General features: G+C 43.3%; 1 protein-coding gene across 2 annotated transcripts in view; it reads right to left on the reverse strand.

Moving 5' to 3' along the window:
• Positions 1 to 27879, reverse strand: part of C9H1orf21 (chromosome 9 C1orf21 homolog) — a 191085-nt gene that overhangs the window by 14567 nt on the left and 148639 nt on the right. For both annotated transcript variants that reach the window (XM_075936770.2, XM_075936771.2), the window contains one exon: positions 3068 to 3144. In XM_075936770.2, the coding sequence (XP_075792885.1) occupies positions 3068 to 3144 (77 nt within the window). The remainder of the gene's footprint in view (positions 1 to 3067; positions 3145 to 27879) is intronic.

The following is a 27879-nucleotide window of genomic DNA, read 5'->3' on the forward strand; positions in this document are numbered from 1 at the left end:
TTTTATCACTTTCTTACTGGGATATGTGGCCCTAAATGTCAACATAGCATCCTATGAAAAATACATGGAATGTACCATTTGAAGCAACTCTGAAAGATCACTATGGACATTTCCACATCCCCCACTATAGTCTTGTGGTCTGGAAAGAAAATCCTTGTTTGCAGCGTTCTGTACAGGCCAGTGTTCCTGAAGATGCCCAAATCACACATCTTTCCAAACCACCCTGCATTGATGTCTGTGAAATGCTCATAGTTTCTGCAAGCACCTGTAACACCATGGAGTAGTACCCGTTCCTGTTGATGTACCCTGTTGCAAAGTGGTCTGGTGCTAAAATTGGAATGTGTGCACCATCTAATGCCCTTCCACATTTAGGAAAACTCATTCATGTAAAATATTAAAAAAAACAGGATTATGCAGCACTTTAAAGACTAACAAGATGGTTTATTAGGTGATAAGCTTTTGTGGGCCAGACCCACTTCCTCAGATCAAATTGTGGAAGAAAATTGGCATGACCATATACAGGGCTTGACAATTAATGTAATCTACTTGACCACGGCGAGTAGATTTTAGCCCAGCGTGGCCGCTCAGTGCAGTCTGTGCATGCGCAGCACAGCGCAGCGTGCAGTTTCGCGCAGCTGGCGAGTGGGGCTTGCTGCCGCTTGGCGAGCCCTGACCATATATACCAAATGGATACAATCAAAAAGTGAACACATATAAAATAGACAAATCAAATTTTAGAACAGAGGGAGGATGAGGGGGGAGGTTAATGTCTATGAGATAATGATATTAGAGGTGATAATTGGGGAAGCTATCTTTGTAATGGGTAAGATAATTAGCATCTTTGTTAAGGCCCATTCGTAAAGTGTAAAATTTAAGCATGAATGACAGTTCAGAGGCTTCTCTTTGAAGCCTTGTGTTAAAGTCTCTTTCAAGCAGGATGCAGGTAGTCACATCGTTGAGACAATGCCCAGGCTTGTTGAAATAGCAAGAAACTTTTTTTTCTTTGTGAAACTGTCTGATGTCTGTTTTGTGTGCACTGATTCTTTGCATTAATGCAGCCCGAATGTTCCACTTCTCCATGCTAACATTATTTGTGACCGACTGATAGTAGTCTCTAGTTGTCAGTTTCCAAACAGCGATCGCCATACATTTCTCTACGTAGAGAGCAGCTCTCATTCTGGTGTCCTTGAGCTGCAAGTCTGGGCCAGCTTTGCACACAGTTCCACGAAGGTGACTTTCTGGATCCCCAAGTTCTGCAGCCACTGCTCTTCATCCCACATCTGCATGATGATGCAATCCCACCATTCAGTGCTGGTTTCCCTAGCCCAAAAGCAATGGTCTACTCTATGCAGCTAATCTGTGAATGCCAAAAGCAATGTAAAGATGCCACTTTACCTATTACACAGAACGTTGGGCGGGTGCAAGTCTTCCTTTGTTAATAACTTAATCATTAACTGCACTGTCATGCGCAATATCTTCATGACATTTAACAGAGCATAGGGGAGACGGGCAAGATCCATTCCTTCTCAGTACAGATGGTGATGTGCACAGAAAAGATTGACCATGGGAAAAAAGGTGCAAAACAAAGTCAGAAGCCAACAGAAGGCTGGGACAGAAAACAATGCATAATGGGACAGTTAGCACGGTCCCAGGATGCACCGCAAGATGCTCAACTTTCCCAGAATACCTAGTAACAGAATGTGTCACCCTGCACTATGGGACACAAACACTCACAGTGCATTACTCACATGGCTGATGATGGTGCCCAAAATGGGGATGAGATTTACCACCAGAGGGCTAGCATGACCAATCATATCTATTTTTTATTATGTCAAATTTGGGGAATTGACATAAGTTTGGTCAGCAAAATTTGGCAATGTAGACAAAGCCTAATCTCTAATTTTTTAAATACAAAAACTGATATTTAACATATGATAGTAAGTTGCTACCCAGGCATGCAAAAATGTTTGTGTAAATTTATACATTAATTCAGTGGAACTACTTCTGTAAGTAAAGCCAGTTAGTGGGTACGTGTTGACAGGATCAGGTCACTCTGGATAAATAGTGCAGGTTTTACAGAACAGCATAATGTTATCTGAGATAACAGAATATTTATTTTTGAATAAAGACAACAGAACTTGTCTATATTTGTCAATATATTATCTTACATAGATGCATTTCTTTTGGTAATTCTGCCTTCTGTAGGAACTTTTTAAACTCTTTCTTGAAAACAAAAAAAAAAAAGATCAAGCAAATCACACAGAATATAAATCTATTATCTCTGCTTGCCTCAGATGCAGCTAAACAGATGGCTGACTAAAGTAATTTTTTCGCTTTAGCCCAATCTGATAGTCACCCAGCTAACAGTAGAAACCAGAGAGGAAGAGCTATATTGTGCTCCTATACCCAAGCATGTTTTTACATCCAGGAATATGCTTGGAGTCAAGTAAAATACTGCAATGTTGCCTTGTTGAAGGGTATAAATCAGGGGTCTCGAGCTCCTGGCCTGCAGATCATCCCTGGTTGGAGCAGTTGTGCATTCTGCCCTGGGAGTCCAAGCGAATTGGGGGAGGTGGTAGCCTGTCCATTCCTGTTCCACAAGCCCCTTCCCTTCCTACCACTGCCCTGCCCTCTACCCCACCATTAGTGTATAAACAAATGTATTACACAAGAAATATTATATAGTGTGTAACATGTGGCAAGGTAATTCTACTCAACAAGGGAAAATGTTTTGCATCTTTGAAAATCAAGCCAAGAACAAGGTACTGCAAAGGTGGCTAAAGTTCAGCCTCTGGCTCATTGAATACCTATGGAATTGCACAGCATCTCTCACAGGTACAGCCATGCAATGTCACAGACTGATCCGCACAATTCTCAATAGGTTGTCCATCGGTATTAAACATGTAATGGTGGTTGCATTCTTATCTGTTTTACTTAATCTACATGTGGCTCTTCAACTGTTAGGAGCTCCCAGTGCAGCCTTTACATGGGAAAATTTGGGTATTTTGAGGGTGTTGTTTTATTTCACTATGCATTCATTTCTAATAAATTATGAAGCATAACTTACTTTGCTCTGGGTTGATGTACTAATCCTGGGACCTCTTTATTAGACTTAAGTCTTACATTTGAACTGGCACTTTTTTCCTGAAACACACAAAAACACACATATAATCAGCATTTAATAAACATATCTTCTCTATATATTTGTCATCAAAACATTGCTTTGCAGTACAGAGAAACCAGCCTCTCCACATGGATTTATAAAAATGTAGATATTTATAAACACAAAGCATTAACCACAAGGAAAGTATATCAAAAATCTTTAAAGAAATCTGTAATAGCCCTGTAATAGCACAGCTAGCAGCCCACAGATACGCTTGTTAAAAATGACAGAAAGGGATCTGATGACTCAGGGGATTTGTAATAGGAGACAGAACTTTGGGCCTACAGCTCATTAGTTTAAATCTAACACAGAGAGGTAGTGGTCAAAGTTGTTACTTTCGGATGACTGTCTAGTAGGGATGTAAAATCTCAGCTAATCACTTAGCCAGTTAAACATTATGTTTAAATGGTTAATCAATTAAACAGAGGCGGGTGGGGCGGAGAGAGGGAAGCCAGCCTGCCACAGAAGGGGGCTGCTCTGGCCAGGCTGCAGTGCCTGTCTACAGTGCACCGGAGCGGGGCCCTCCGCAGGCAGGGGCTGCTTCGGCCAGGTTAGCATACCTCCTGGCCCCACAAGGCTGGAGTAGCGCCCAGACCACGGGTTAACTATTCTCATCTCTACTGTCTAGTAGCCGGTGTAAAATCTGAGTCTAGTCATTCATAGACAGGCGATTACATCATAAGCAGCACTAACTGGCACCTTTATTGAGATAGTGAAGCAAAATACCGAATGATCACAGAGACTGAACTAACCTCTTACTTCTAGAGTTCACTCTCTCAAAACAGGATTGTGGTTAAAGACTTCTGTCTCCCACAGTCAATTCAGAACCTTGCTGAATGTGCTAAGATCACACTCATCTGCAAAAATGCCACGTTCTCGCTCTTTCTTATGCACATTCAGACTTCAGTTCTTCTGTGGCTCAAAACATGGGTGGTGAATAAGTAAAGTAGTAGCAGCAAATTTTAGGGGCATAGTAATGGAATGAAATATCACTGAAGAAAATTCTTTAGGCAGAACTGTTAGGGCTGTCTACACAGCAGGGCTAAAGCTGAAAGACAGGACACAACCTGAGCTACGTCAATATCATAGTTTGAGGTAGCTTAAGTTGAAATACCTTAATTCGGCTTTTGGCGCTGTCTACACAGCAGGAAGTCCAAGAAAGAGCATTCTTTCTCTGATTTCCCTTGCTCCTTGTGAAATGAGGATTTCAGGAGTCAGAGTAAGAAGTCCTCCAGCATATGCTTATGGACAGGTACACAACTGTGTCCAATACACAGAATCATTAAAAAAAAGACAAAGAGAAAATCACTGGTTTAGCATTTCAGGGTACAACCTTATTTTCAGAACAAAAATTTGTTATGAATCAAAACTTGGCATACAAAGTATCGCTTACCTTGTCAAAATTTGGAAAAAATATAACCATTTTAAACAAATATTATTAAAGTGTTTTGCATTGGAGAAATCTGACAGTACAGATGGCATAGAACTGAGTGAAATATTACAGTCTATCAACTAAATAAATCAATCTCATTACTGGACACATTGCTGCTGTGACCATTTTTGAAAAGTGAAACTATAACATAATTGTTATGATTGTTTTGTCTTCTATAGTTTCATTTAAAAAAAATTAACCTAGCACTTTAAATTATTTTAAAAAATAGTCTGGTGCATTACTGGATTTTAAAAGTGGGCCATCATACAGTTATTCTTGAATGAATAATTCCACAAGGACTGGAAGCATCAACTTCCTATGCATACTCAACACATTTTGTGGTGCAAATATCTCTGTAATCTCTCTGAAAGGAGTGCAAGACTTGAAAATTAGTTAATAAAATTCAGAAAAAAACCAAGCCTAATCTTGGGCCTTCACTCATAATGTTACATCTTACCAGTCATTATCTCACATTACTCAGTGGTACAATGCTGAAGCATCAGGATAAAGAATGCATCCCACCTTCCGAATTTCATTTGCTTTCATAGCATCTTTTAATTTTGCTTCAACAGAGTTATCTGTAGAGGACTTTTTTTCCATGTGTGCTAGGGATGTTAGGTATTGACTAAATGGATAATCATGTCGATAGTCCCCGGGGGCAGGACTGGCAGCCAGTGTGCTCTGGCCCCACTCCCGGGGAGGCCTCTGCCACCCTGTGCTGCTGCCTCTCTATCAGAGGCAGCAGCATGGGGTGGCTGGCAGTCAGTCTGCGAGGGGAGCCTGTTTAACAACCAGCTCCCCACACAGACCAGCTGTCTGCCGCCCCACACTGCTGCCTCTGATACAGGGGCAACAGCGTGGGGTGGCAGCTGCCTGTGTCTGCAGGGGTCCAAGGTCCCCATGGACAGAGGCTGCTGCTGGGGAGGGCAGAAGTGGGTGAGGGGAGGAAGTTGATTCAGCAGCAGCCCATGTCCACGGGGACGGAAATGCATGTAGTTGACAAGATTAACCGACAAGCCTAGGCTTATCTGTTAATCATATAGTTGACTACACATTGACATCCCTAGTGTGTCCATGTAGGATAAGCCAATAAAACTGTCAAGTGAGAGAGAAGAGTAACAGATCACCAGGCTAATGAGAGCGAAAGAGATGGCTAGGCTGGGAACATATCAGAAACAGAGGTACATGGTCAACTTTCATTCTCATACACATGGCATGTCTTGCTGTTGTATCCCACAGCTCTGCTGCTGTGCAAAGCAGCTTGTGATAATGGATACTGGAGACATACAGTGACGTTTATCATTTATCTGGAAATACAATACAGAGCAAAGTATGCAAGTTCAGTGCCTATAGGTGCACACTGGGACAGGTTCAGCCACAGAAATCTCCTTGTGACTACTACTTGTTGTGATGAAAATACCGCTGAGCCTGCCTACCTTCTCTTTGGAGAGCCCCACCACCTGGGCCTGCTCAGCCAAGCCATACAGCCCACTCTAGCACTGGCACAGAGATAGCATCACAACCAAAGGCAGAGTAGCACATAAGAACATAACATAAGAACATAAGAATGGCCATACTGGGTCAGACCAAAGGTCCATCTAGCCCAGTAGACTGTCTGTCGACAGTGGCCAGCACCAGGTGCCCCAGAGAGGGTGGACCGAAGACAATGATCAAGCGATTTGTCTCCTGCCATCCTTCTCCAGCCTCTGACAAACAGAGGCCAGGGACACCACTTCTATCCCCGGGCTAATAGCCTTTTATGGACCTAACCTCCATGAAATTATCTAGCTTCTCTTTAAACTCTATTATAGTCCTAGCCTTCACAGCCTCCTCTGGCAAGGAGTTCCACAGGTTGACTACACGCTGTGTGAAGAAGAACTTTCTTTTATTAGTTCTAAACCTGCTACCCATTAATTTCATTTGGTGTCCTCTAGTTCTTCTATTATGGGAACTAATAAATTACTTTTCTTTATCTGCCCTCTCCACACCACTCATGATTTTATATACAGAAACAGAGATCCACTCAGCACTGGGAAGACTCAATCAAAGGGGACTTGACACAGTAACCAGGGGCACAGCTCCAATGGGAACAGAACCCCAGAAAAATCCATCTTACACTATATAAAATGTTCACCCTCTTTATTGATGTAAGAGAGATATGCACAGCTGTCCCTCCCACCAGTAACAATTCTTAATACTGGGTTTATTAATAAACAAAAGTGATGTTATTATGTATAAAAAGTAGATTTAAGTGGTCATAAGAGATAGCAGACAGAACAATGTAAGCTACTAAACAAAAACAAAACAAAACACACCAGAGAAGCCTAATACACTAAGAAACCTGTTACATGCAGTATCTTACTCTACACCAGTTGTTCTAATCATATTTTTTCACAGGCTGGACCCAATCATTCCCATTATTCAGCCTTAGATGTTTCCTGCAAGTCATCTTGGGTGGTAAGCAGAAGTGTTCTAATGTGTGCCAGTGGCTCCTAATGTTTGGCTTCCCATCTTCACATAGATTTTGCCAAAGGCAGGAATCCTTTGTGTTCAATTTAAACTTTTTCACACTTTCAGTGGAAAAGTAGAACATCCAAGATGAGTCCCAGCATCAGGAGACCTAAACACATGTCCTTTTGGGGACTCTGCACCCCTCCTACTGACTGATTTATAGTGAAAAACAAACCCATTTACAGATCATTGCCTTTATGAATGGCCATCAACCTTCTGAAATACCCTTAATGGCCCTCACTTAGCATGTCTAGATTAGTAAAACAGGTTTGTACTTCATATTTTAGCTTCAAATGCAGCAGAATATAACTTCAAATGATACCTTACAAGAAGTATTTTGCATAAAACATCTTCCAGTTATGCACATTGATCTACATAAGCTTATTTTCATAAAGAATATGCAATGCACCATCACACACACTGCCTAGTAATGAAAATAAAAGTTTAGTTCTGCAATCTCCACTCTCTCAACATTCATACACCACACTTCATTTCATACCACTTCTTGCACTCCTACCATAGATACAGGAATGTGGGCCTAAATTCCTATCACCCGTACACAACTTCAGTAAAAGAAGAAAGAGCTGTGATTCGCACCTTACTTAGGTTTCAATCAGATGCAATTACAACTTTGTCTACCATTGGGGTTTGCAGTAGTTTAGCCAGAGTCATCCTTCCCCATATGCATAGGGCACCCAAAACTTTGGGGCACCATAAGTTAATATCCATCTGCCTCTTCCTATCCCTGTTCTGTAGCTCTTCTTCCTCTGGAGAGGATCTAGTCTCTCTCTCTATATGTCATCACGCCACTCTGGTATCCCATCTGCCTCTTCCTCTCTCTTCCCTTTCCCCAGTGCTTGGCTGCTGCCCTGTGACCTTCCTCCTCCCCTCTCCCTGGTGCTCAGCAGCCAGGAGGAGAGAGTGGGGCCTGGTGAGGATTCAGTGTGGCCCCACAGAGGCAGAGAGGAGAGCGCGGGACCTGGCGAGGTTTCAGAGCGGCCCCTTACAGCCCCCACAGTGGCCAGGGGGAGAGCGCGGGGCATGGCCAGGCCTTGGAGTAGCCCCCTCCCCTCCAGCAGCTGGGAGGATAGTGTTGGTCCTAGCGAGGCCTCAGAGCAGTCCCTCTCCCCCCGGTAGCTGGAGGGAGAGCGCAGGGCCTGCCGAGGCCTCAGAAAGGACCCCCACTCCACCCGGCAGGAGAGTAAAGGGCTGGGAAGGCTTTAGCCCTGTCCGACAGCCAGGGGACGGGGCTGAGGCTGGTCCGGCAAGGCCCTCCGCCCCAGCAGCTGGAGGGGAGAGTGCGAGGCCTGGCGAGGCCTTGGAGAGACCCCCCCCTTTCCTCCCTGGTGACCAAGGGGAGAGAGCCAGGCTTGGCGAGGCACCCCCCCCCCCCAGCAGATGGAGGGAGAGCTGGGGCTGGTATAGCCTCAACCCTGCCGGTGTCTAGGGGAAGAGTCGGGCTGTCTACCACCAGAGAGGGAAATTGGAGAGCGTAACAAGCAGGGGACACAGCCCTTAGTTAATTTAAAACTGAAAACCCGGCCTGCTAGTAGAACACTGAACCCGTGAAAGAGCCATTCAAGTAATAATGAAATCACTTAACAGGCATTTGCCAACCTCAGGTATATATGGCACTTTCTGAATTTACTGTGTCAGGGCATGTTAATTCTACCAAGTTTTGTCGACCAAACTTATGCTGACACCCAAAAGCCAACAAAACAAAAATTGCCAGAGGGTGTTCATTCTTGCTCTTTCTGTCAACAGAACATGTCCACATTGGCGGCACCATCTCCCACAGTATGAGCAGTGCACTGTGGATAGGTATCCCAGAGTGCAGTGTTGTGGGATACCAGGAATGCTCTCTGCACTTCTTGGGATTCCCTCCGAGGTCTTCCACAGCATTCTCAACTGCAGGGAGCAGTCTCATAAGTAGCTCTGTGAGCAATCCATATTGAAAAATGTCAAGCAGCCCGGCATCTGTCCTCCCCCTGCAGCAGCAGTCTGCCTGCCGGTTTTCCTAGCACAGGGCAGAACAGGAGCATTCTAATGATTTGTTCTTTGTTTGTTCCCCAAAAGGAGCAGCTCACTCAGCTGTCATATTCTTCCCAGAGCTCTGAAAGGGAAAGTTGCATGTCTACAGGGCAGCAGAGATCAAAACACTGAGCACAGCCATCAGGGCAGGCATTGGGGGATAGTGGTGGAAGCCAGTTCTGTCGACAAAACAAACAGCAGATTCTAAACTGGCTCTCTGTCAACAATAAAGAGAGGAAAAAAGAAAAATTCTCTCTCAGAGGTGGAAGTTTTTTGTTGACAAAACTGGGTGTTTTGGTCAATAAAAGTCACACTCCTGTGCACTGTTTTGTCGACAAAGGGCAATTTTTGGTGACAAAACTTGGTAGTGCAGACAAAGCCTAAATCTACAGGACTTTAGTTTAAAATTTTTATTAAAATATTTCATTAGCGTGTTGCTGAAGATCACTGCTCTAAAAAATTGGTGCAATCCTGCCACTACCATAGGGCAGAGGGATACCAGATTAATAGAACTGCATTAGGGCCCCATAAATCAGGACAATCCCCATGCTACACAAGGCCTTAGTTGGCATCTAAGGAGATGCCAACTAAGAGCAATTAAAAGTTTTTAGAAAGAAATAATTTGTGTTTATATAAAGACTTCTATTCACAGATCTCAAAGCACCATACAAAAAATTAATTCATGTAGCCCCTTATGTCTCAGTCATGTTTTATGCCCTACAAAATGGGCATCAATAATTAATAAATTTCCATTATTTTAATCTCCATCTGTTGCTCAGCAGGAGTAATGGGCAGAATAAAAGGAATTTTCAAAACAGAACACAAATAAAAATTGAGTTCAACTCATTCTTGCAAGGATCTGTCTTAAGCTGGCTCATCACTACGTTGATAGCTATTATTTACTGGCAGTAATATTTTGTAACACAGGACAAATATTTGCTCTGATAAAAATAGATTTCCAGAAATATTCTCCAAAGCATGAACAAAATAAATCAAATATTTCCTAATATTTCAAAGACAATTAAATAATAATTCAGTCTGGATTCTTACATCAAATAAAACCTATCAACCAACCAAGACCGACAAGTGATTTGGAACTATCAAGCTATGCATTTGGTGAACCTATGTAACTATGCAGTGCGATTTATGTCACTCTTCCATTCTTCCCATAATTATGCTATGCCCACATAAACAGCTACTTACTGTGAGATCAGTTAATTTAAGCTCCCATCCAGATAATACTTAATGGCTACGTCTACACTGGCCACAATTTCCGGAAAAGCCATGCAAATCAGGTAAGTCAGGATAGGGAAATCCGCGGGGGATTTAAATATCCCCCGCGGATTTAAATAAACATGTCCACCGCTTTTTTTCCAGCTTGGGGAATAAGAGATCCTCCGGAAAAGGGCTTTATTCCAGAGGATCGCGCCAGTCTAGACGCTTTTTTTCCGGCTTTTCCCCAAGCCGGAAAAAAAGCGGCGGACATGTTTATTTAAATCCACGGGGGATATTTAAATCCCCCGCGGATTTCCCTATCCTGACTTACCTGATTTGCATGGCTTTTCCGGAAATTGTGGCCAGTGTAGACGTAGCCAATATGTAATATTAGATGTAATTTAATTTAATAATTGTGTAACCAAACCAAAACTTATCGGTTACACAATTATACGATTGCCCAGTGTGCTTCCAGTCCCACTCCAGGGGAGCCCCCTGCCACCCCGCACTGCTGTCTCTGTATCAGAGGCAGCAGCACAAGGTGGCAGGTAGGAGACGGTCCGCGAGGGGACCTGGTTTAAAAACTGTCTCCTCCCACAGACTGGCTCCCGCCTGACACCCTGTGCTGCTGCCTCTGTATCAGAGGCAGCAGTGCAGAGCGGCAGAAGCCCCCTATCTGTGAGGGGCCCGAGCTCCCCCACGGACAGGATCTGCTCCAGGATCTCACCTGCCCCTACACTGTGCTGCTCTCCCCGAGCACTGGCTTCCATCTGCCCCCGTACCCTGTTGCCTCTCTATCAGAGGCAGCAGTGTGGGGCAGCAGGCGGGAACAGGTCTGCGAGGGGAGCCAGTTTAAAAACCAGCTGCCCTTGTAGACAGGCTGCCTGCTGCCCCACACTGCTGATTCTGACGGAGAGGTGCCAGCAGCCCCTGTCTGTGTGGAGTCCAAACCCCCACGGACAGAGGCTGCTGCGGGAAGGGGGCAGGGGAGACTACCACGTGTCTGTGGCGGGGCTGATGCAAGGGGCTGTTGCTGGGGACCAGCCTCTGTTCGCGGTGGGCCCAGGCTCACCGCAGGCAGAGGCTGCTTTGCAGCAGCCTCCCTTGCCTGCCCCCATACTGCTGCCCCTGATATAAGCAGCAATGTGGGGGAGGTGCTAGAGGGAACTGGCTTTTAAGCTGGCTCCTCCCGTACCGGCTCCTGTTTCTCCCCCCTTCTTGTCCCCGCTGCCTCTGGTACAGAGATAGCAAGGCAGGGGAAAATGCGAGTAGTCCACTAGATTAACAACTAGTCAACTACTCATTCAACCCCCTAGTGGGTGAACCATTTAAAAACCATGTTGTAGTGCTCCATGTCTTGCTGATGCAGCTATACTACTGAGAAGTTAAAAACATTCTTCCACCAATAAGGATATAATATGACATCTTAATGCAAGAGAAACGAACACACTTTTTACAAATTTAAACTAAACTTTAAAAGGGACCGTGACTCTCCAGCCCAGTGTAGGATCATGCACTTTGTAAGGATGTGGCAAATTCATAGCACTATAGCTACTTCCATACTGTTCCTTACACCACTTTTTTCTTTTTTTAAAAAAGCAAAGACTTTGATGCCTGAATATTTATATTGAATATTCAACAACAAAAAGGAGGTTTTATAACACCCATGGATATTTTTTATTGTACTTTGGGGATATATCTCCCCATTATGTTGTAGTTTATCATGATCAAGGTAAAGCAGCCATCAAATTAAGATGATTTCATTTGATAGATTTCTTACTTATTAGCTCCTCCAAAAGGATATGCACTACCAGAATTTCTGAGTATTAACAGATGGCAATGGCTGTGCTGCCAGATGCTATTAGCACTGCGGCAGTCACTAGTGCCACATGAAATGTCTGTCAGGGTTTCCATTACAAACCAAGAGGTTTATTAATAATTTTAAATATTCTTTCTCTGCAGAACTTTGGCATACAAAGACTCAAGTCAGAAGCAGACTCATTTCCCCTCTCCCCCAATACCAAGTTTTGTAAAAGTTCCTTTGGTTCATTATGTGTGTGGTTTTTTTAAGGAAACATACTAAGAAAAATAAATAGAAAATTGAATTTCCAACTGAGAAGCTCTAACTGACTGACCATCCTGTTAACACTGCTTAGCAGCTAGTGCTCACTAATGTGAGCTGTCCCATCGAGTAGCACGGGACCGTTCCCGGGAGTAAAGGCGCTCACGTGCATGTCCACAGAGCGTGATCTCGCAAACGTTTCAGTACATACATTACATCACTCCTTTAACTCAGGGGTGGGGAACCTTTTGTGACCCACAGAAAATCAGTCAGGAGACACATACAGGTGAGAAGCAAACAAAACCAAACCTCACTGACCCAGCCTCAAGTGAAAGGAGAAAAAAAAACCTCACAGAAGTGGTCCCCAATTGAGAAGAAGAAAAAAGGAAGAAACTCCCCTCATGCTCCAGCCCCAGGGGAGGGAAGAGGAGAAGGAACAAAGCTCAGGGATTACCCCAGGGCCAGATTAACTCCTCTGGGGGCTTAGGCTAGAATTTTGTGGGGGCCACATAGGATCTGGGGTAGATAAAAACCAAGGGGTTCAGTGTGTGAGAGGTTACTGACAGGAAGCGGGCTGGGGATGCAGGGCCTGGGTGGGAGGTAGGATGCAGTTGCAGGCTGAGGGTGGGGTCTGGGTAGGAGGTAGGGTGCAGGAATGGGCTGGGGGTACAAGGTCTAGGGGGGGGAAGGGACAAGTGTTTGAGGCACCCACCTGGTGCAGCTCCCAGGGTGGGGAGGTGCAGGTGGCTCTGCATCGCCTTGCACTTACAGGCACCACCCCCCTGCTGCGCCCATTGGCTGTGCTTACCAGCCAATGGGAGCAATGGGGATAGAAAGCAGGGGCAATGTAGGAGCATAAGGGGTCACATGCCTCAAATACCGAGGGTGGGAAGGGCTGGCAGGTCGGCCAGCCTGAGGAAGGGTGTCCAGCTCTCCACGTTCACTGCCGGTGCATGAAACAGAACAAGATGGCCCCAGCTGCTTTGCTCTCCCAGCACACTGCTCCAGGGAAGAAGGCAGGATTGTCCCACACTTTCCAGCAGAAAATGGATGTAGTTGGGAGAGCAAAGCAGCTGGGGCTACCTTGTTCCACTTCCCCTGCTTCTGCTGACGAGTGCAGAGGAGGGCGGGGGACTGGACCTTTACTGCTGACACCAGCCCTGCTGGTCCACGGCGCTGCTTTGGTTGGGGGGAAGAGGAGAGGCAGGGAGAGGACAGCGCAAGAGAGGGAAGAGTAGAGCAGAGGTGAAGAGGAATGGTCCTGACCCTTCCCTGTGTTGGGGGAGGAGTTGCATGGCTGGTGGTCCCCCAGATGGCCTCTGACCATTCCCCTGTGGTAGAACCGCATGTGAGCACATGACCAGAGCTTCTCTGAGCTGCCATTTCCCCAGCCAGAGGGAGTAGGGGATGACATCAGAATGAAGAACCACTTCCTCTCCCCTGCTAGGCAGAGCCCGTGGGCCCGATGCAGCCTGTAACTTGCATTGATCCAGCCTGTTACGCTTGGGATTCCGGACTCCATAGCAGGACAAGCCAGCTCTGGCTTGCTCTGTTGTGGGAAGAGAGAGCCCAAGCCTCGTGGGCCGGATCAAGACATGCCGCATGCTGGGCCATAGGTCCCCATCCCTTTAACTAGATACAAATTTAATCACTAGCAGAACTTAAAATTATCGATAAGGTGAACTGATTTCGAAAGAACATGGTTTTCAAAGAAGAATAAATAAATTAAAACTAAATAAATATTTAGCTACCAGATTGCAGAAAATATCTCAAAAGTGAGTGACAGGTTATTGCATATACAGGCAGTCCCCGACTTACGCGGATCCGACTTATGTCGGATCCGCACTTACGAACGGGGCTTTCTCGCTGCTCCGGTGCCAGCAGAGTTGCTCTGCCCCGGGCTTCCTGGAATCAGCTGCTGATCAGTTTCAGCAGCAGCTGACTTGGGGACGCCTGGGGTTCTTAAGTTGATTCTGTATGTAAGTCAGAACTGGCGGTCAGTTTCAGCAGTGTCTGAATCTGGACGCCAGTTCCGACTTACATACAGATTCAACTTAAGAACAAACCTACAGTCCCTATCTTGTACGTAACCCGGGGACTGCCTGTATATGATTTTTAAAAGTACATTGTCAATAAGAAATGTACTCAGCTTTTTAAAAATTAGTTAAAATCAGTTTCAGCTAGTAAGAAATGCTAATTTTTGTGGACGTAGCGTCACATTTTCCTATTTTTAAGACTTTTTTTTCTTGACGTAGAACAACTGTATAAAACCTGTTTTGCTAATTCTTCAAAGTGTGGTCAAAATACACAAAGTGAACAGAATGAGCAAAAGAGGACTTTTCCCCTTTTAACTCTTTTAGTTATAATGCTCGTAGGTCTTGGATCTTATCTGTAACAATAGCAGAGAACAAATTCTCAGCAAGAAGTTTGATTTTTTTAAAGATGACTGTGCTTCCTTAGCACGAGCCAAAATACATTCATTTCAATATAAACCTCAAAGCTTAACAACACGTTAAGTCTTTCACAACTATTTAAATATTTATAAATATTTTTAATGATTGTCATTTTTATAACAGTCATTATCTTGTAGGATCCCAAACACTTTTCAAACAAACTATATCTCTTAATTCACTACTGAAATGCATTAGCTTTTTAAAGAGTATGCAATATCATAATTTACTATTGAAAGTCAAATATTTGCACAGTAGCAATGAAAATTAATGACTGCTAGCAAGCTAAGGTATACCGTCAATTGTGCTACTGTAAGATCACTCATGTAGATACTCTATGCTCCCGGGAGAGAGCTCTCCTGTCGACAAAATTAAACTACCTTCAGTTAGTGGCAGGAGCTATGTTGGGGGAAGACCGTCTGCCACCAATATAGCACTGCCCACTGATGCTTCTGTCAGAGTAATTTATATCACTCCAAGGAGTATTTTGCACATCCCTGAGCAACACAAATTATACCAACAAAACTGTTAGTGTGGACACAGTCTTAATGGAAAGTCTAAATAAACTGACCTAAAATACCATTACAAAGTTAGCTCTGGTCTACACTACAACCATATGTCAATATAGCATCACCGCTCAAGTGTGGAAAATCAACACCCCTGAGTGACACAGTTTTACCTACCTAACTCCATCTATTTATATATTTTAGAAATGTCTGTCTGTCCATCTGAGAGTCTATTTGTTCAAGAACTCCTTCTAAACGGTAAGAGTGAGGACCACCGACCAAATTGGGTATTCAGCTTCCTTTTATACTAATTTAAAGCAAGGTCAGTGTTTGGTTGTGTTAAGGAAATGGGAAGTGTCAGGAATGGGACTGTTTTCCATAACACAGAAAGGGAGGGACAGAGAGAGGAGGGACGCAATACTGGGGGCAGCTGCACCACCAAAAGTGTGGCCAGCAGGGCTGGGGCTTCACCACCTTGCCTGCCACGAGATTGGGTAAGTACCCCCTTACCCAAACTCATTCCCCACGCTGGCCCTTGGCTGCAGCACTAAAGTGAGGGGAGAAAAAAGTGAGCTCCTGGTGGTGGGGAAGGAAAGGCCCCTACTGACTGGAAGGGGGGGGGCGGGAGAGGGGAAGAAAGCCCCACCAGATGGGACCCCCCACCCTGAGCCCCTCCTCACCCCCCACCCTCACACCTGTGTCCCCCCCACCTATATCCCCAAGGCTCCCCCCCCACACACACACACCCTTGACCGCCAGCCCCCTGTCCTGGAGAACCCGGGAAACACCAGTTAAGTCTTCTAATACTACTGTAGCATAGACAGCAGCATGTTCCTGGGCAGGATTCTCCCATCAATATAGCTACTGCCTCTCGGGGAAGTACCTACATCAATAGGAGAAGCTCTCCCATCGATGTAGATAGCATCTACACGAAGGAGAGTAACTGTGCTGCTGCAGGAGAGTAAGTGTAGACAAGTTCTCGGTCTTAAAACTTCAAAACATCAAACCAGAATTTTTCTCTCTCTCCTGGTAAGTGAAGGCCAACTACAGGTAATATTAGAGGCATACAGCTCCACCTAGTTACATCAGAATGCATTCAGGAGAGAACTGTTGGCTTAGTAGATAGGGTTGCCAACCTTTACTTTACACACAATTGAACACCTTTGCTCCTCCTCTGGCCTGCCTCTTCTCCAAGGTCCCACCCCACTCTTGTTCCATCCCTGCTCCCTCTATCACTCGCTCTCCCCAGATCCCTCACGTCACTGGGTTGGGTCAGGAGGCTGGAGTGCAGAGTAAGGTGAGAGCTCAGGCTGGGTGGGGGTTGGCTCTGGAGTGGGTCCAGAAATGAGGGGCTCAGGGTACAGGAGCGGGCTCTGAGCTGTAGGAGGTGGTTAGGGTGCAGACTCTGGCTGTGGACTCTGGGGTGGGGATGAAGGGTTTAAGATGCAGGAGGGGGCTCAGGGCTAAGGCTGAAGGGTTCAGAGTACAAGAGGGGACTCAAGGCTGGGGTGCAAAGTAGGGGAGGGGGTGTAGGCTCTGGAAGGAAGTTGGGGTGTGGGAGGGGGTTCCTATCTGGGGCAGGGGGTTGTGGTGCAGGAGGGAGTTTGGGGTGGGCAGCACTTACCTCAGATGGATTTTGGAAGTGGTTGCCATGTCCAGCTCCTAGGCAAAGAAGCTGGGGGGGCTCTGTGTGCTGCCCTCACTGCTGGTGCCAGCCCACAGCTCCCATTGAACACAGTTCCCAGATAACGGGCACTATGGAGCTGGCACTCAGGGCGGGGGCAGTGCATGAAGCCTCCGTGATAGCCCCGTGTCTAGTAGGCAGACATGCAGGCCATCCCTGAGAATGGTGCAGAGACAAGGTAGGCAGAGAGTCTGCCTTAGCAGTGCTGAGCAGAGCATCTGGGTCCCTTTTTGACTGGTCTAAAACCGGATGCCTAGCAACCCTATTATTAGATTCCATCTGAATTTCTTTTATATAATATGAACAACTATTTGTTCTTCTAATTAAGTTGCCATTTTGCTCAAGACTGCCCAGAGTAAATAGTCCTACATTCCTCACTTCCTAAAATGATGTCAAAACAAAGCAGTTAATTATGTTAGCTCATTATTGGGTTATAACTTTACAGTGAAGGCCTGAACACGTGACAGTGCATTTAAAAGCTTCGGCAGGTGGTCAAAGTTATACAATAAAAGCTGTTTATCGTACTGGTTCTATGATGTACAAGAGGGTACCCCCCCTCCCCAAAATTATACTGTGCATATTTCATGGCTTCCATCTTGGCCAGCATCAAAGACTAAACTCCAGAGCTGAATGTCAGACTTGTATGTCTACAGCTTGAGCTAAAGAACCAGGCTTTGTATCTGAAAGCTTTAATAAACCCATATGCTCTGCAGATTAGGCACAGAGAAGGAACATGCAATGAACACTGACCAAAGGGATACATGCTTCTTTTATATTAAAGTAAGGACTTCAGCATTCTTCTATAAACTGCCAAAGCTAATGACAAATGCCTGCCGTATAAAGTCCCTGCCTCCCTAATTCATACACTGGGCAATGATAATTTTACAATGTGAATTCAGTCACGTAGACTCCTGTACACACAACCACCACGTAATCAACAGACTCTGGCACTGTTCCATCACTAATCCATGTTTTATCCCATGCTGCTAGAAAATATGACTTGTGACCTGTCACTGGACCTAAATTGTAACGAGTATCTCATAAGTAAGGCACTTGAGGCAACAATAGTGTCTGACCTATTAATTTGATGGTGCGTTTTAACACTGTTGTCTGGAGCATCTTGGTCCTTTAAAACAAACCTTTAAAAATACAATTTATATTCATGTACTAGGTGTTAAAAACACATACACACAGTGCGGGGTTGAAGTCTGTATTACAAAGTGAAGAATGAGCCACCTACTGATTTAACAAACAGGAAACAGATTGACGATGTTTGTTAGACTATGGCCTTCTGTGTCCTTTATCCACCTGAAACCCAAGAATGTGCTGAACACATTAAAAACAAAAACTGAAACATTTCTCTGGTAAGGAGCTTGGAAATACGACTGAAGCAGACTGTTAATAAAGCATACTGTTCTTGAAAAGGGTAAGAAGCTATTATTTGGTAACTTTAAGTTTTATTCAGATGTCTGCAAAATATCAGCTGCATAACATTTATTGGTTCATTTTGGTAAATAATAAATGATAATGTAGAACCAAATATTCAAGTCCTTATTCAGTCTTAAAGGGGGGGGTGTAGAGAGAGAAAATTTTCCTTGCGCAAAGAATACAGGATTTGTTCAATAATTCTTGCCCTGCTACAACACATTTTGATGATCTCAAAGTAATTTACAAATGTTAAGGAATTAAGCTTTACCCTTGTGAGAGTTAAGTTTTATTATTTCCATGTAACAAATGAGGAAATAGAAGCAAAGATATTAACAGACTTGCCTTTTGAGCATGCAAACATGAAGTTTACTTGGTAAGTCATGGTAAGAATACATGCAGAACTGAGGGGTTTTTGTTGAGAAAATAAGGTTCAAGCTCTCTGGCTGTTCAAAAGCTAGAAGCAGAGCTCAGATTTCCCAGTAGATAGCCCTGTGCTTTAACTACTCTCCACTAGGCCTCTCCTTTCCAATTCCAGTCAGTGAGGAGCAGCAAATACTTGGCTCTTCTAATAATAAGGCCCTATATTTTTATTGAGTGAATTTTAAAAAAATGAAAAATAAAAACTAGCTTCTGCTTTGCTTCAGCTTGCTGCTTTCAGGCAAAAACAAACAGCTGAGCCAGTGCAAAGCAGGCCAGGTGGTAATCTTAACAGAAACTAAATGCCCTCAGATCAAATATCATTGAAGAGGACACACTGGAAGATTAGTACATGGAAGAGAGCAGGGTGGCAGTCTGCGTGGTGCCAAACCTGCAGATGAAACCAGTTTATTACTGTGCCAAACTGCTCATGTTTAAAAAAGGTCAAATAAGACTCTCCCTAAATCAGTCTCAAATACCATTTGGTATGGGATCTTGTGAGAGAGATGGTTTGTAAGCATGGCTTGCCGGTCGCCATAAGCAGCCAGCCAAACTGTATTCAAACCACTGATGTTTTCAAACAGCTTTCCAAACTGAAACATAGGCTAGGATTAATGCTTCTCCACCATGCCCACAAAAGCTTATATATTTGATGTATAATTGTGTAAAATGTATGTTTGTGTATAGTCTAATAAAACAGCCAACAGAATATACCAGGGGTATTGAATCAACTGTCAGAGAATGAGACATTTGTCTTGGGTCTGACCTTGCAGTGTTTTATCATTGGTTTTGCTGAGAAGTGTGTAAAAGCGCCTTAGTTTTTCACACACCTCTCACTTGGTAATTTTGTCCTTTTTGTCCAGTTATCCCCTGCAATTCCTCTTTTGTGATCTTTCATCCTTAGTCAGCTAACTAATGAATGTGGCAGCAGTATACAGAACTTTCTTAGAGGAAAATCGAACTCCTGGTGAAAAGTAACTACATGAAATATTTTCAGTGAGAAGGAAGAAATATATGCACATTACTTCCAGTTATTTGTGAACATGCATTTAATTTAGTCACTTCTGTTGTGTTTTGAGGGCATGATGCAAAGCCCATTAAGTCAAAAGGAAAAACTCCTCCTGAGATATACAAAGATAGTACTTTCAGCCAAAATTAGGAAGGTGGAATACTAGAACCTGATTTTTAAAATTAGCACTCAATTATGCCCCTACTCTTACCATGCAAACTGCATTTTTGCATGCTCAAATGATCAATCTCTCGAGCTTCGGTTTCCTTATTTGTTACATGGAATTTATAAAAGAAAACAGAAGTATCTTCACCAACTAAAAATTCCAGGAACCCCCTGCCCAAAAATGTATTCAACAGACAGTAATACTTGCCACAGCTAACATCCTACATCTTTTAAAATGTTCTTATCAAGCATATATCCCATCCCTGACAAGTCAGGAGTGCACAGTAATGGTATCCAAGGAATTCCCTCCTTGCATTTAATAACTGACTCCTGCCCCTATTTCACCTGAGCGGCTTGGAGATGTCCCAGTTGGGAGCAGAAATCCAGTATTTCCTTTTAGGCAATTTTATTTATTTACATAGAACTTACAAAGTCCTTGTTTTTCCAAATGCAGGAGGAACGAAAGACAAGAGCTAAACTTCCTTATTTACAGTCCAAGGCCTTGTTCCAATCCAAAAAGCTTTTCTCTGGTGTCTTCCATGGCCACACTATGCTTACTGGCTTTCTGCTTGGATTTCTTTAGGCTGTCTGTGTCTCTCCCTGATTCTGTGTTCTCCTATTCCTCTTTCCTTCCCTTCTCCACATCAAAATCAATAGTCAGAAAAATTTCTTCTGTCATCCAGTCTGCAGAGCATTTCACAATTTCAATAACAATAGTACAAGCATCTTGTGCTAAACATTCTCTTTGTCCGATATTCCTTCAATTATTACAGCACTACCAATCCGGATTGGTGCAGCTTTGTACTAGCAGCTGTGCAAACAAGCACAAAGATAAGTATATTCCTTTCCCTAAAGAGCTGACAGTATACAAAAAATATATAATATGATCCGAATGAGGGACAAGGAGACTGTCTTGTACACACAACTTTTTAATTTTTTATATTTATGGAAGTTTTGGAAGAGGGGAGAGATTCCAGAGGGTGGGAAAAGTGCAAATATAGTGCCAATGTCTAAAAGGGGAAATAAGCATGCCCAGAAGAATTCTAGACCAGTCAGCTTAATTTCAGTATCCAGAATGACAACGGAGCAAATAATTTAACAATCAGTTTGCAAACACCCTGAAGATAATAAGGTAAGTAAGGGTATGTCTACACTAGCCGCCTAGTTCGAACTAGGGAGGCTAATGAGGGTGACCAAAATTGCAAATGAAGCGCAGGATTTAAATATCATTAGCATGTTCCCGGGCGGTTGCCATTTTGGAAATTGACTAGCCCAGAAGAACTGCCTGCGTCTACATGCGGCAAAGAAGGGCGATTCCGAAATAAACCCCTTACTTCGAATTAACAGTTAAACCTTAGGTTAACTAGAAGTAAGGGGTTTATTTTGGAACTGCCCTTCTCTGCCGCGTGTAGTCACGGGCAGTACTTCCGGGCTAGTCAATTTCCAAAATCGCCCGGGAACATGCTAATGAAGCGCAGGATATTTAAATCCCACGCTTCATTTGCAATTTTGGTCGCCCTCATTAGCCTCCCTAGTTCGAACTAGGGGGCTAGTGTAGACATACCCTAACAGTCAGCACAGATTTGTCAATAACAAATCACGTCAAACCAACCTAACAGCTTTCTTTGACAGGTTAACAAGCCTTGGACAGGGGCGAGGGGTGGCATGTACATGTGGTGTATCTTGACTTTAGTAAGGCTTTTGATACTCTCATATAAATAAACTAAGGAAATACAGTCTAGATCAGGGTTTCCCAACCAAAGGTTCAGGACCCAAATATGGGTCACCATTACATTTCAAAAGGGTCTCCAAGTGTCTCCTCCCCAGGTGGGCTCTGCTCTCCCTCCTCCCCCCGTTTTTGAATTGCCTTGGGCCACCTAATCTTCCTGAATTGTCGTAATGGGTCCCCATTTGGAAAAGGTTGGGAACTGCTGTTCTAAATGGAGCTACTACAAGGGAGGGTGTATAACTGGCTGGAAAACTTTTTCCCGGAGAGTAGTTATCAACGATTCACAGTCATGCTGGAAGGGCATAATGAGCAGGGTCTTACAGGACTAGTTCTGTTCAGTATCTTCATCAATGATTTAGATAACGGTGTAGATGAGAATACACTTATAAACTTTGCAGATGATATCAATCAAGCTGGGAGGGACTGCAAGTGCTTTGGAGGATAGAATTAAAATTCAAATTGATCTGGATAAACTGAAGAAATGGTCTGAAGTAAACAGAATGAAATTCATAAGGACAATGCAAAATACCTCACTTAGGAAGGAACAAGTTGCACACATACAAAATGAAAAATTATGTAGGAAAGAGTACTGCAGAAGATCACAGAGGAACAATAAGCTAAATATGAGTCAACAATGTAACACTGCTGCAAAAAAGCCATCATTCTGGGATGTACAAGTAGGAGTGTTGTAAGCAAGACAGGAGAAGAAATTTTTGGCTCTCTACTCCATGCTTATTAGGCCTCAACTGGAATACTGTATGCAGTTCTGGGTGTCACATTTCAGGAAAGAGTTGGACAAAGTCCAGAGAAGAGCAACAAAAATGGTTAAAAGTCAAGAACATATGAAGGTCAATGTTCCCTCTAATTCATGTGTGGAATAAATTTTTGCGTGTGCACAATGTCATATATGAATGGACACCCACCAAAAGAAACTACCTAGCTATGGATACTCTGCTAATCAGCTGTGTGGTGTCTGAATCTCTCCTGAGTGGCCGACCAAGAACACAGCTAACAGGGAAAACTGGTCAAGATTGAAAAAAATGGGATTTGTTCAGTCTGGAGAAGAGAAGACCGAGAGGTGACACAATAACAGTTTTCAAGTTCAAAGAAGGTTGCTACAAGTAGAAAGAAAAAAAATATTCTTCTTAGCTTCTAAGGATAGGAAAAGAAGCAATGGGATTAAATTGCAACAAAAGTGGTTTTGGTTTGTCATTAGGAAAAACTTCCTATAAAGCTATACAATGAAATAAATCGCCTAGGAAGGTTCTGACTCCCCATAATTGGAAGTTTTAAAGAGTAATTTAGACAAACACCTGTCAGGGACGGTCTAGATAGTAATTAATCCTGCCATGAGTGCAGGGAAAAGGACTAGATAACCTCTTGAGGTTCCTTCCATTCCTACAATTTACCATTTGTGATTTCGTATTGTGATTACATCCAGTATTAACCTTCCCCAGTTATTTCTTAGCCTGTTTGTCATGACTGGTTTATGTCTTCACAGTACAGCTGGGGTCTTGAGAAGGGTTGTGGAATAGAAGGAGGAGGTAGCAAAAGACTAAAAGATCAGATCAAGGGATCAGATCATAAGGAACGGCACAGAAGAAAGTGCAAAGATGTTCTGGAAGGAATGAAGTAACTGGGTGGTTGAAGCTGGCATCGCTTGCAGGAGGGAGAAGGAGGATGAGGTAGATATGAGAAAAGAAATAAGGAAAGGTAGAAATGTGAAGGGCAGTGAAGATTATAATAAGAAACTTGAGCCTAACATAGTGAAAGATGGAGAGCTAAATGAAGGCTAGGCAAAAAAACGTAATGAGCAAGGAAGAATTTAGATGAATTTTGTACAGGTTAGCACCGGTTCTCAACCGTGGGCGATATGGCTCCCCCAGGGCCATGCCCTACCTCTAGGGGGCCACATGGAAAAAAAGGAACATTAGGTAAATTATGTACCTTTTTTCCAACTAACAGCGGCTAGGAGGGGGGCCACAGAGGTAAACGAGGCTCAGAAGGGGGCCATGAGCAAAAAAAGGTTGAGAAACACGGGTTAAAGGATGCCTGAGAAGCTACTGAGAAGAAAGAAGTTGCAGTAATGCAGTCATCGAAAGCCTGGACAAGAGTTTTAGTTGAATGCATAAAACAAATAAGTTAGATTTCAGAAGTATAATGGGAAAAAAGTGTCATGATTGGACACCCTGTTTATATGAGGCAAGACAAAGAAGGAGTTTAAGGTAATAGTCCAATAAGTTTCTGGACTGCATTGGAGACAACTTTCTGTTTCAGAAGGTTGAAAAAGCTACCAGAGGAGAAGCTGTTCTGGATTTGGTTTTAACAAATAGGGAGGAACTAGTTGAGAACTTGAAAGTGGAAGACAGTATAGGGGACAGTGATCATGAAATAATAGAGTTCATGCTCTTAAGGAAAGGTAGAAGGGAGACCAGCACAATTGAGGTAATGGATTTCAGGAAGGCAGATTTTGATAAGCTCAGAGAACTTGTAGGTAAGGTCCCATGGGAAGCAAGACTGAAGGGAAAAACAACTCAGGAGAGTTGGAAGTATTTCAAAGGGACGTTGTTAAGGGCCCAAAAGCAAACAATTCCGCTGTGTAGGAAAGATAGAAAATATGGCAAAAGACCAGCTTGGCTTAACAAGGAGATCTTGCATGATCTCAAAATAAAAAAGGAGTCATATTAAAAAATGGAAACTAGGACAAATAACAAAGGATGAATATAGGCAAGCAACACGGGAATGCAGGGGCAAGATTAGAAAGGCAAAGGCACAAAATGAGATCAAACTAGCTACAGGCATAAAGGGAAACAAGAACACCTTTTATAAATACATTAAAAGCAAGAGGAAGACCAAGGACAGGGTAGGCCCACTGCTTAGTGAGGAGGGAGAAGCAGTAACAGGAAACTTGGAAATGGCAGAGATGCTCAATGACTTCTTTGTTTCGGTCTTCACCGAGAAGTCTGGAGGTGTGCCTAACGTAGTGAATACAAGCAGAGAGAGGGTAAGTTTAGAAGATAGGATACACAAAGAACAAGTTAAAAATCACTTAGGAAAGTTAGATGTCAGCAAGTCACCAGGTCCTGATGAAATGCATCCCAGGATACTCAAGGAGCTGATAGAGGAGGTATCTGAGCCTTTAGCTATGATTTTTGAAAAATCATGGCAGACAGGGGAGATTCCAGAAGACTGGAAAAGGGCAAATATTGTGCCCATCTATAAAAAGGGGAATAAGAACAACCCAGGAAACTATAGACCGGTCAGTTTAACGTCTGTCCCAGGGAAGATAATGGAGCAGGTAATTAAGGAAATCATATGCAAACACTTGGAAGGTAATAAAGTGATAAGGAATAGCCAGCATGGGTTTGTGAAGAACAAGTCATGCCAAACTAATCTGATAGCTTTCTCTGATAGGATAACGAGCCTTGTGGATAAGGGAGAAGCGGTGGATGTCATATACCTAGACTTTAGTAAGGCATTTGATACGGTCTCGCATGATATTCTTATTGATAAATTAGGCAAATATAGCTTAGATAGGGCCACGATAAGGTGGGTGCATAATTGGCTGGATAACCGTAGTCAGAGAGTTGTTGTTAACGGTTCTAAATCCTGCTGGAAAGGGATAACAAGTGGAGTTCCTCAAGGGTCTGTTTTGGGACCCGTACTGTTCAATAGCTTCATCAATGATGTAGATATTGGGATAGAGAGTATGCTTATTAAGTTTGCAGATAATACCAAACTGGGTGGGGTTGCAACTTCTTTGGAGGATAGGGACATAATTCAAAATGACCTTAGCAAGTTAGAGAAATGGTCAGAGGTAAACAGGATGAGGTTTAATAAAGAGAAATGCAAAGTGCTCCACTTAGGAAGGAACAATCAGTTCCATACATACAAGATGGGAAGCAACTGTCTAGGAAGGAGCATGGCGGAAAGGGATCTAAGGGTCATAGTGGACCACAAGTTGAATATGAGTCAACAGTGTGATGCTGTTGCAAAAAAAGCAAATATGATTCTAGGTTGTATCAACAGGTGTGTTGTAAGCAAAACTCGTGAAGTCATTCTGCCGCTCTACTCTGCGCTAGTTAGGCCTCAGCTGGAGTACTGTGTCCAGTTCTGGGCGCCACATTTCAAGAAAGATGTGGAGAAATTGGAAAGGGTACAGAGAAGAGCGACAAGAATGATTAAAGGTTTAGAGAACATGACCTATGAAGCCAGGCTTCATGAACTGGGCTTGTTTAGTTTGGAAAAAAGAAGATTAAGGGGGGACATGATAGCAGTTTTCAAATATCTAAAAGGGTGTCACAAGGAGGAAGGAGAAAATTTGTTCCTCTTGGTTTCTGAGGACAGGACAAGGAGTAATGGGCTTAAAGTGCAGCAGGGGAGGTTTAGATTGGACATTAGGAAAAAATTCCTAACTGTCAGGGTGGTCAAATATTGGAATAAATTGCCAAGGGAGGTGGTGGAATCTCCCTCTCTGGAGATATTTAAGAACAGGTTAGATAGACATCTGTCAGGGATGGTGTAGACGGAGCTTGGTCCTGCCTTGAGGGTGGGGGGCTGGACTCTATGACCTCTTGAGGTCCCTTCCAGTCCTATTATTCTATGATTCTATGTCTGCCTCACCAAGAGTGGACTGGGTCATATAATCAGTTGTAAATGGAAATGGACAATATGCATATGCATATGGATCCGTAAGACTGTGTGACCGGATAGGATAGTGGAATTATCATCTGCAACAGAGAGTGGTAGGAGAAGACCAGGAAGAGCTTGAGTTCAGTTTTGAAGGTGAGACATCTGGTAAAAGTCAAACATACAGTTTGAGATGGACTAGAGCAGAGGTTGACTTGTGAGTAGCTGCATGAATATGCTAACTGAAGATATCTGAGTAGATGAATTTACATAAAGAGAATGCAAATACCTAGGGAGGGAAGGGGAACAATGACATTCCAATGTGGAAACTTTTATTTGCACTTACATATCCCATCCTCTTGAGTATCCTGAAGAATCCCCAAAATATCCTTGATTATTAGCCAGTGATTACATTCCTAGTTTTTCTATCTACTGTATGTAACAGATTCATTACAAGGGCCAGGAAGATAAGCGGACTTCTTGCCTTTGGATTATTTCTGTCTCAAAATTCCTTTCTGTATCTGATTCCCAAATTTTAATAATTCAACTAGTCCCTTGGAAAGCACTGGGAATATCCTGATTCAGAAACTCCCCAGTTGCACAATATTGGTTCACATTGTTTTCAGGATGAATGTTTTCTGGTTCCCAAGGTTTCTGCAGCACTTAAAAATAGCTCACAGAGTAAGGAAATAAACAACGTGGACAAAAATGAAGGGTCCTAACCAAAACAATTATAGTCATGTCCTTGATCAAAGCGTATTTTCATTGTGTTTCTCCGACACAGTCTTCATTTTATTTTTTCACAGTGCCAACCCACCACACTTGGTGCAGGAAAGAAAATCATAACTGGGAAGATAGGAGAAGATGTGCCTAGGAAATTCCTATCTTAAACAATGTTCACAACATAAAGAAGTCTGAAGACCTCAGGGATACAACAACATGATTCTGCAATGGGTCTCCATGGTTTAGTTTTCCAAGTTGAAAAATGTCCCTAATAATTACAAACACATAGTTGCTGTAATACGAGTCGTTTCAGGGAAATAATGAGTAAAAGGAAATTGTGAATGGTATCAGATAAAAAGTGCTAATTCAACATTAATATACCAGACGCTAGAGGGCTTTTTTTTTGTACATCAAAACAAGTTAACAGTTTTATGTAGCAAATTAAACAGATGGACAAAACTCGAAAACTGCATTACTAACAAGTTAAATTTGCACTGACTGTCAGGGCAGTGTTATAGGTTTCAATCCGATTAGAAGGAAAAGCTCTACATATCTTGTTTTATTTGTGTGCATCTCTGTAGTTGTACTCTACAAACACTCTGGATAAGAAACCCAACTCAAAACCAATTAACCCACTTACACTAAACCCACATTGGTACAGTTACTATGCATCTCTCAGCAAACTGATAACTGAGAGAACTTTATAACACACACATACATTATTC

This window comes from Pelodiscus sinensis, chromosome 9 (genome assembly GCF_052426305.1).
Source record: "Pelodiscus sinensis isolate ZL-2025 chromosome 9, ASM5242630v1, whole genome shotgun sequence".
NCBI classification, from domain to species: domain Eukaryota; kingdom Metazoa; phylum Chordata; order Testudines; family Trionychidae; genus Pelodiscus; species Pelodiscus sinensis.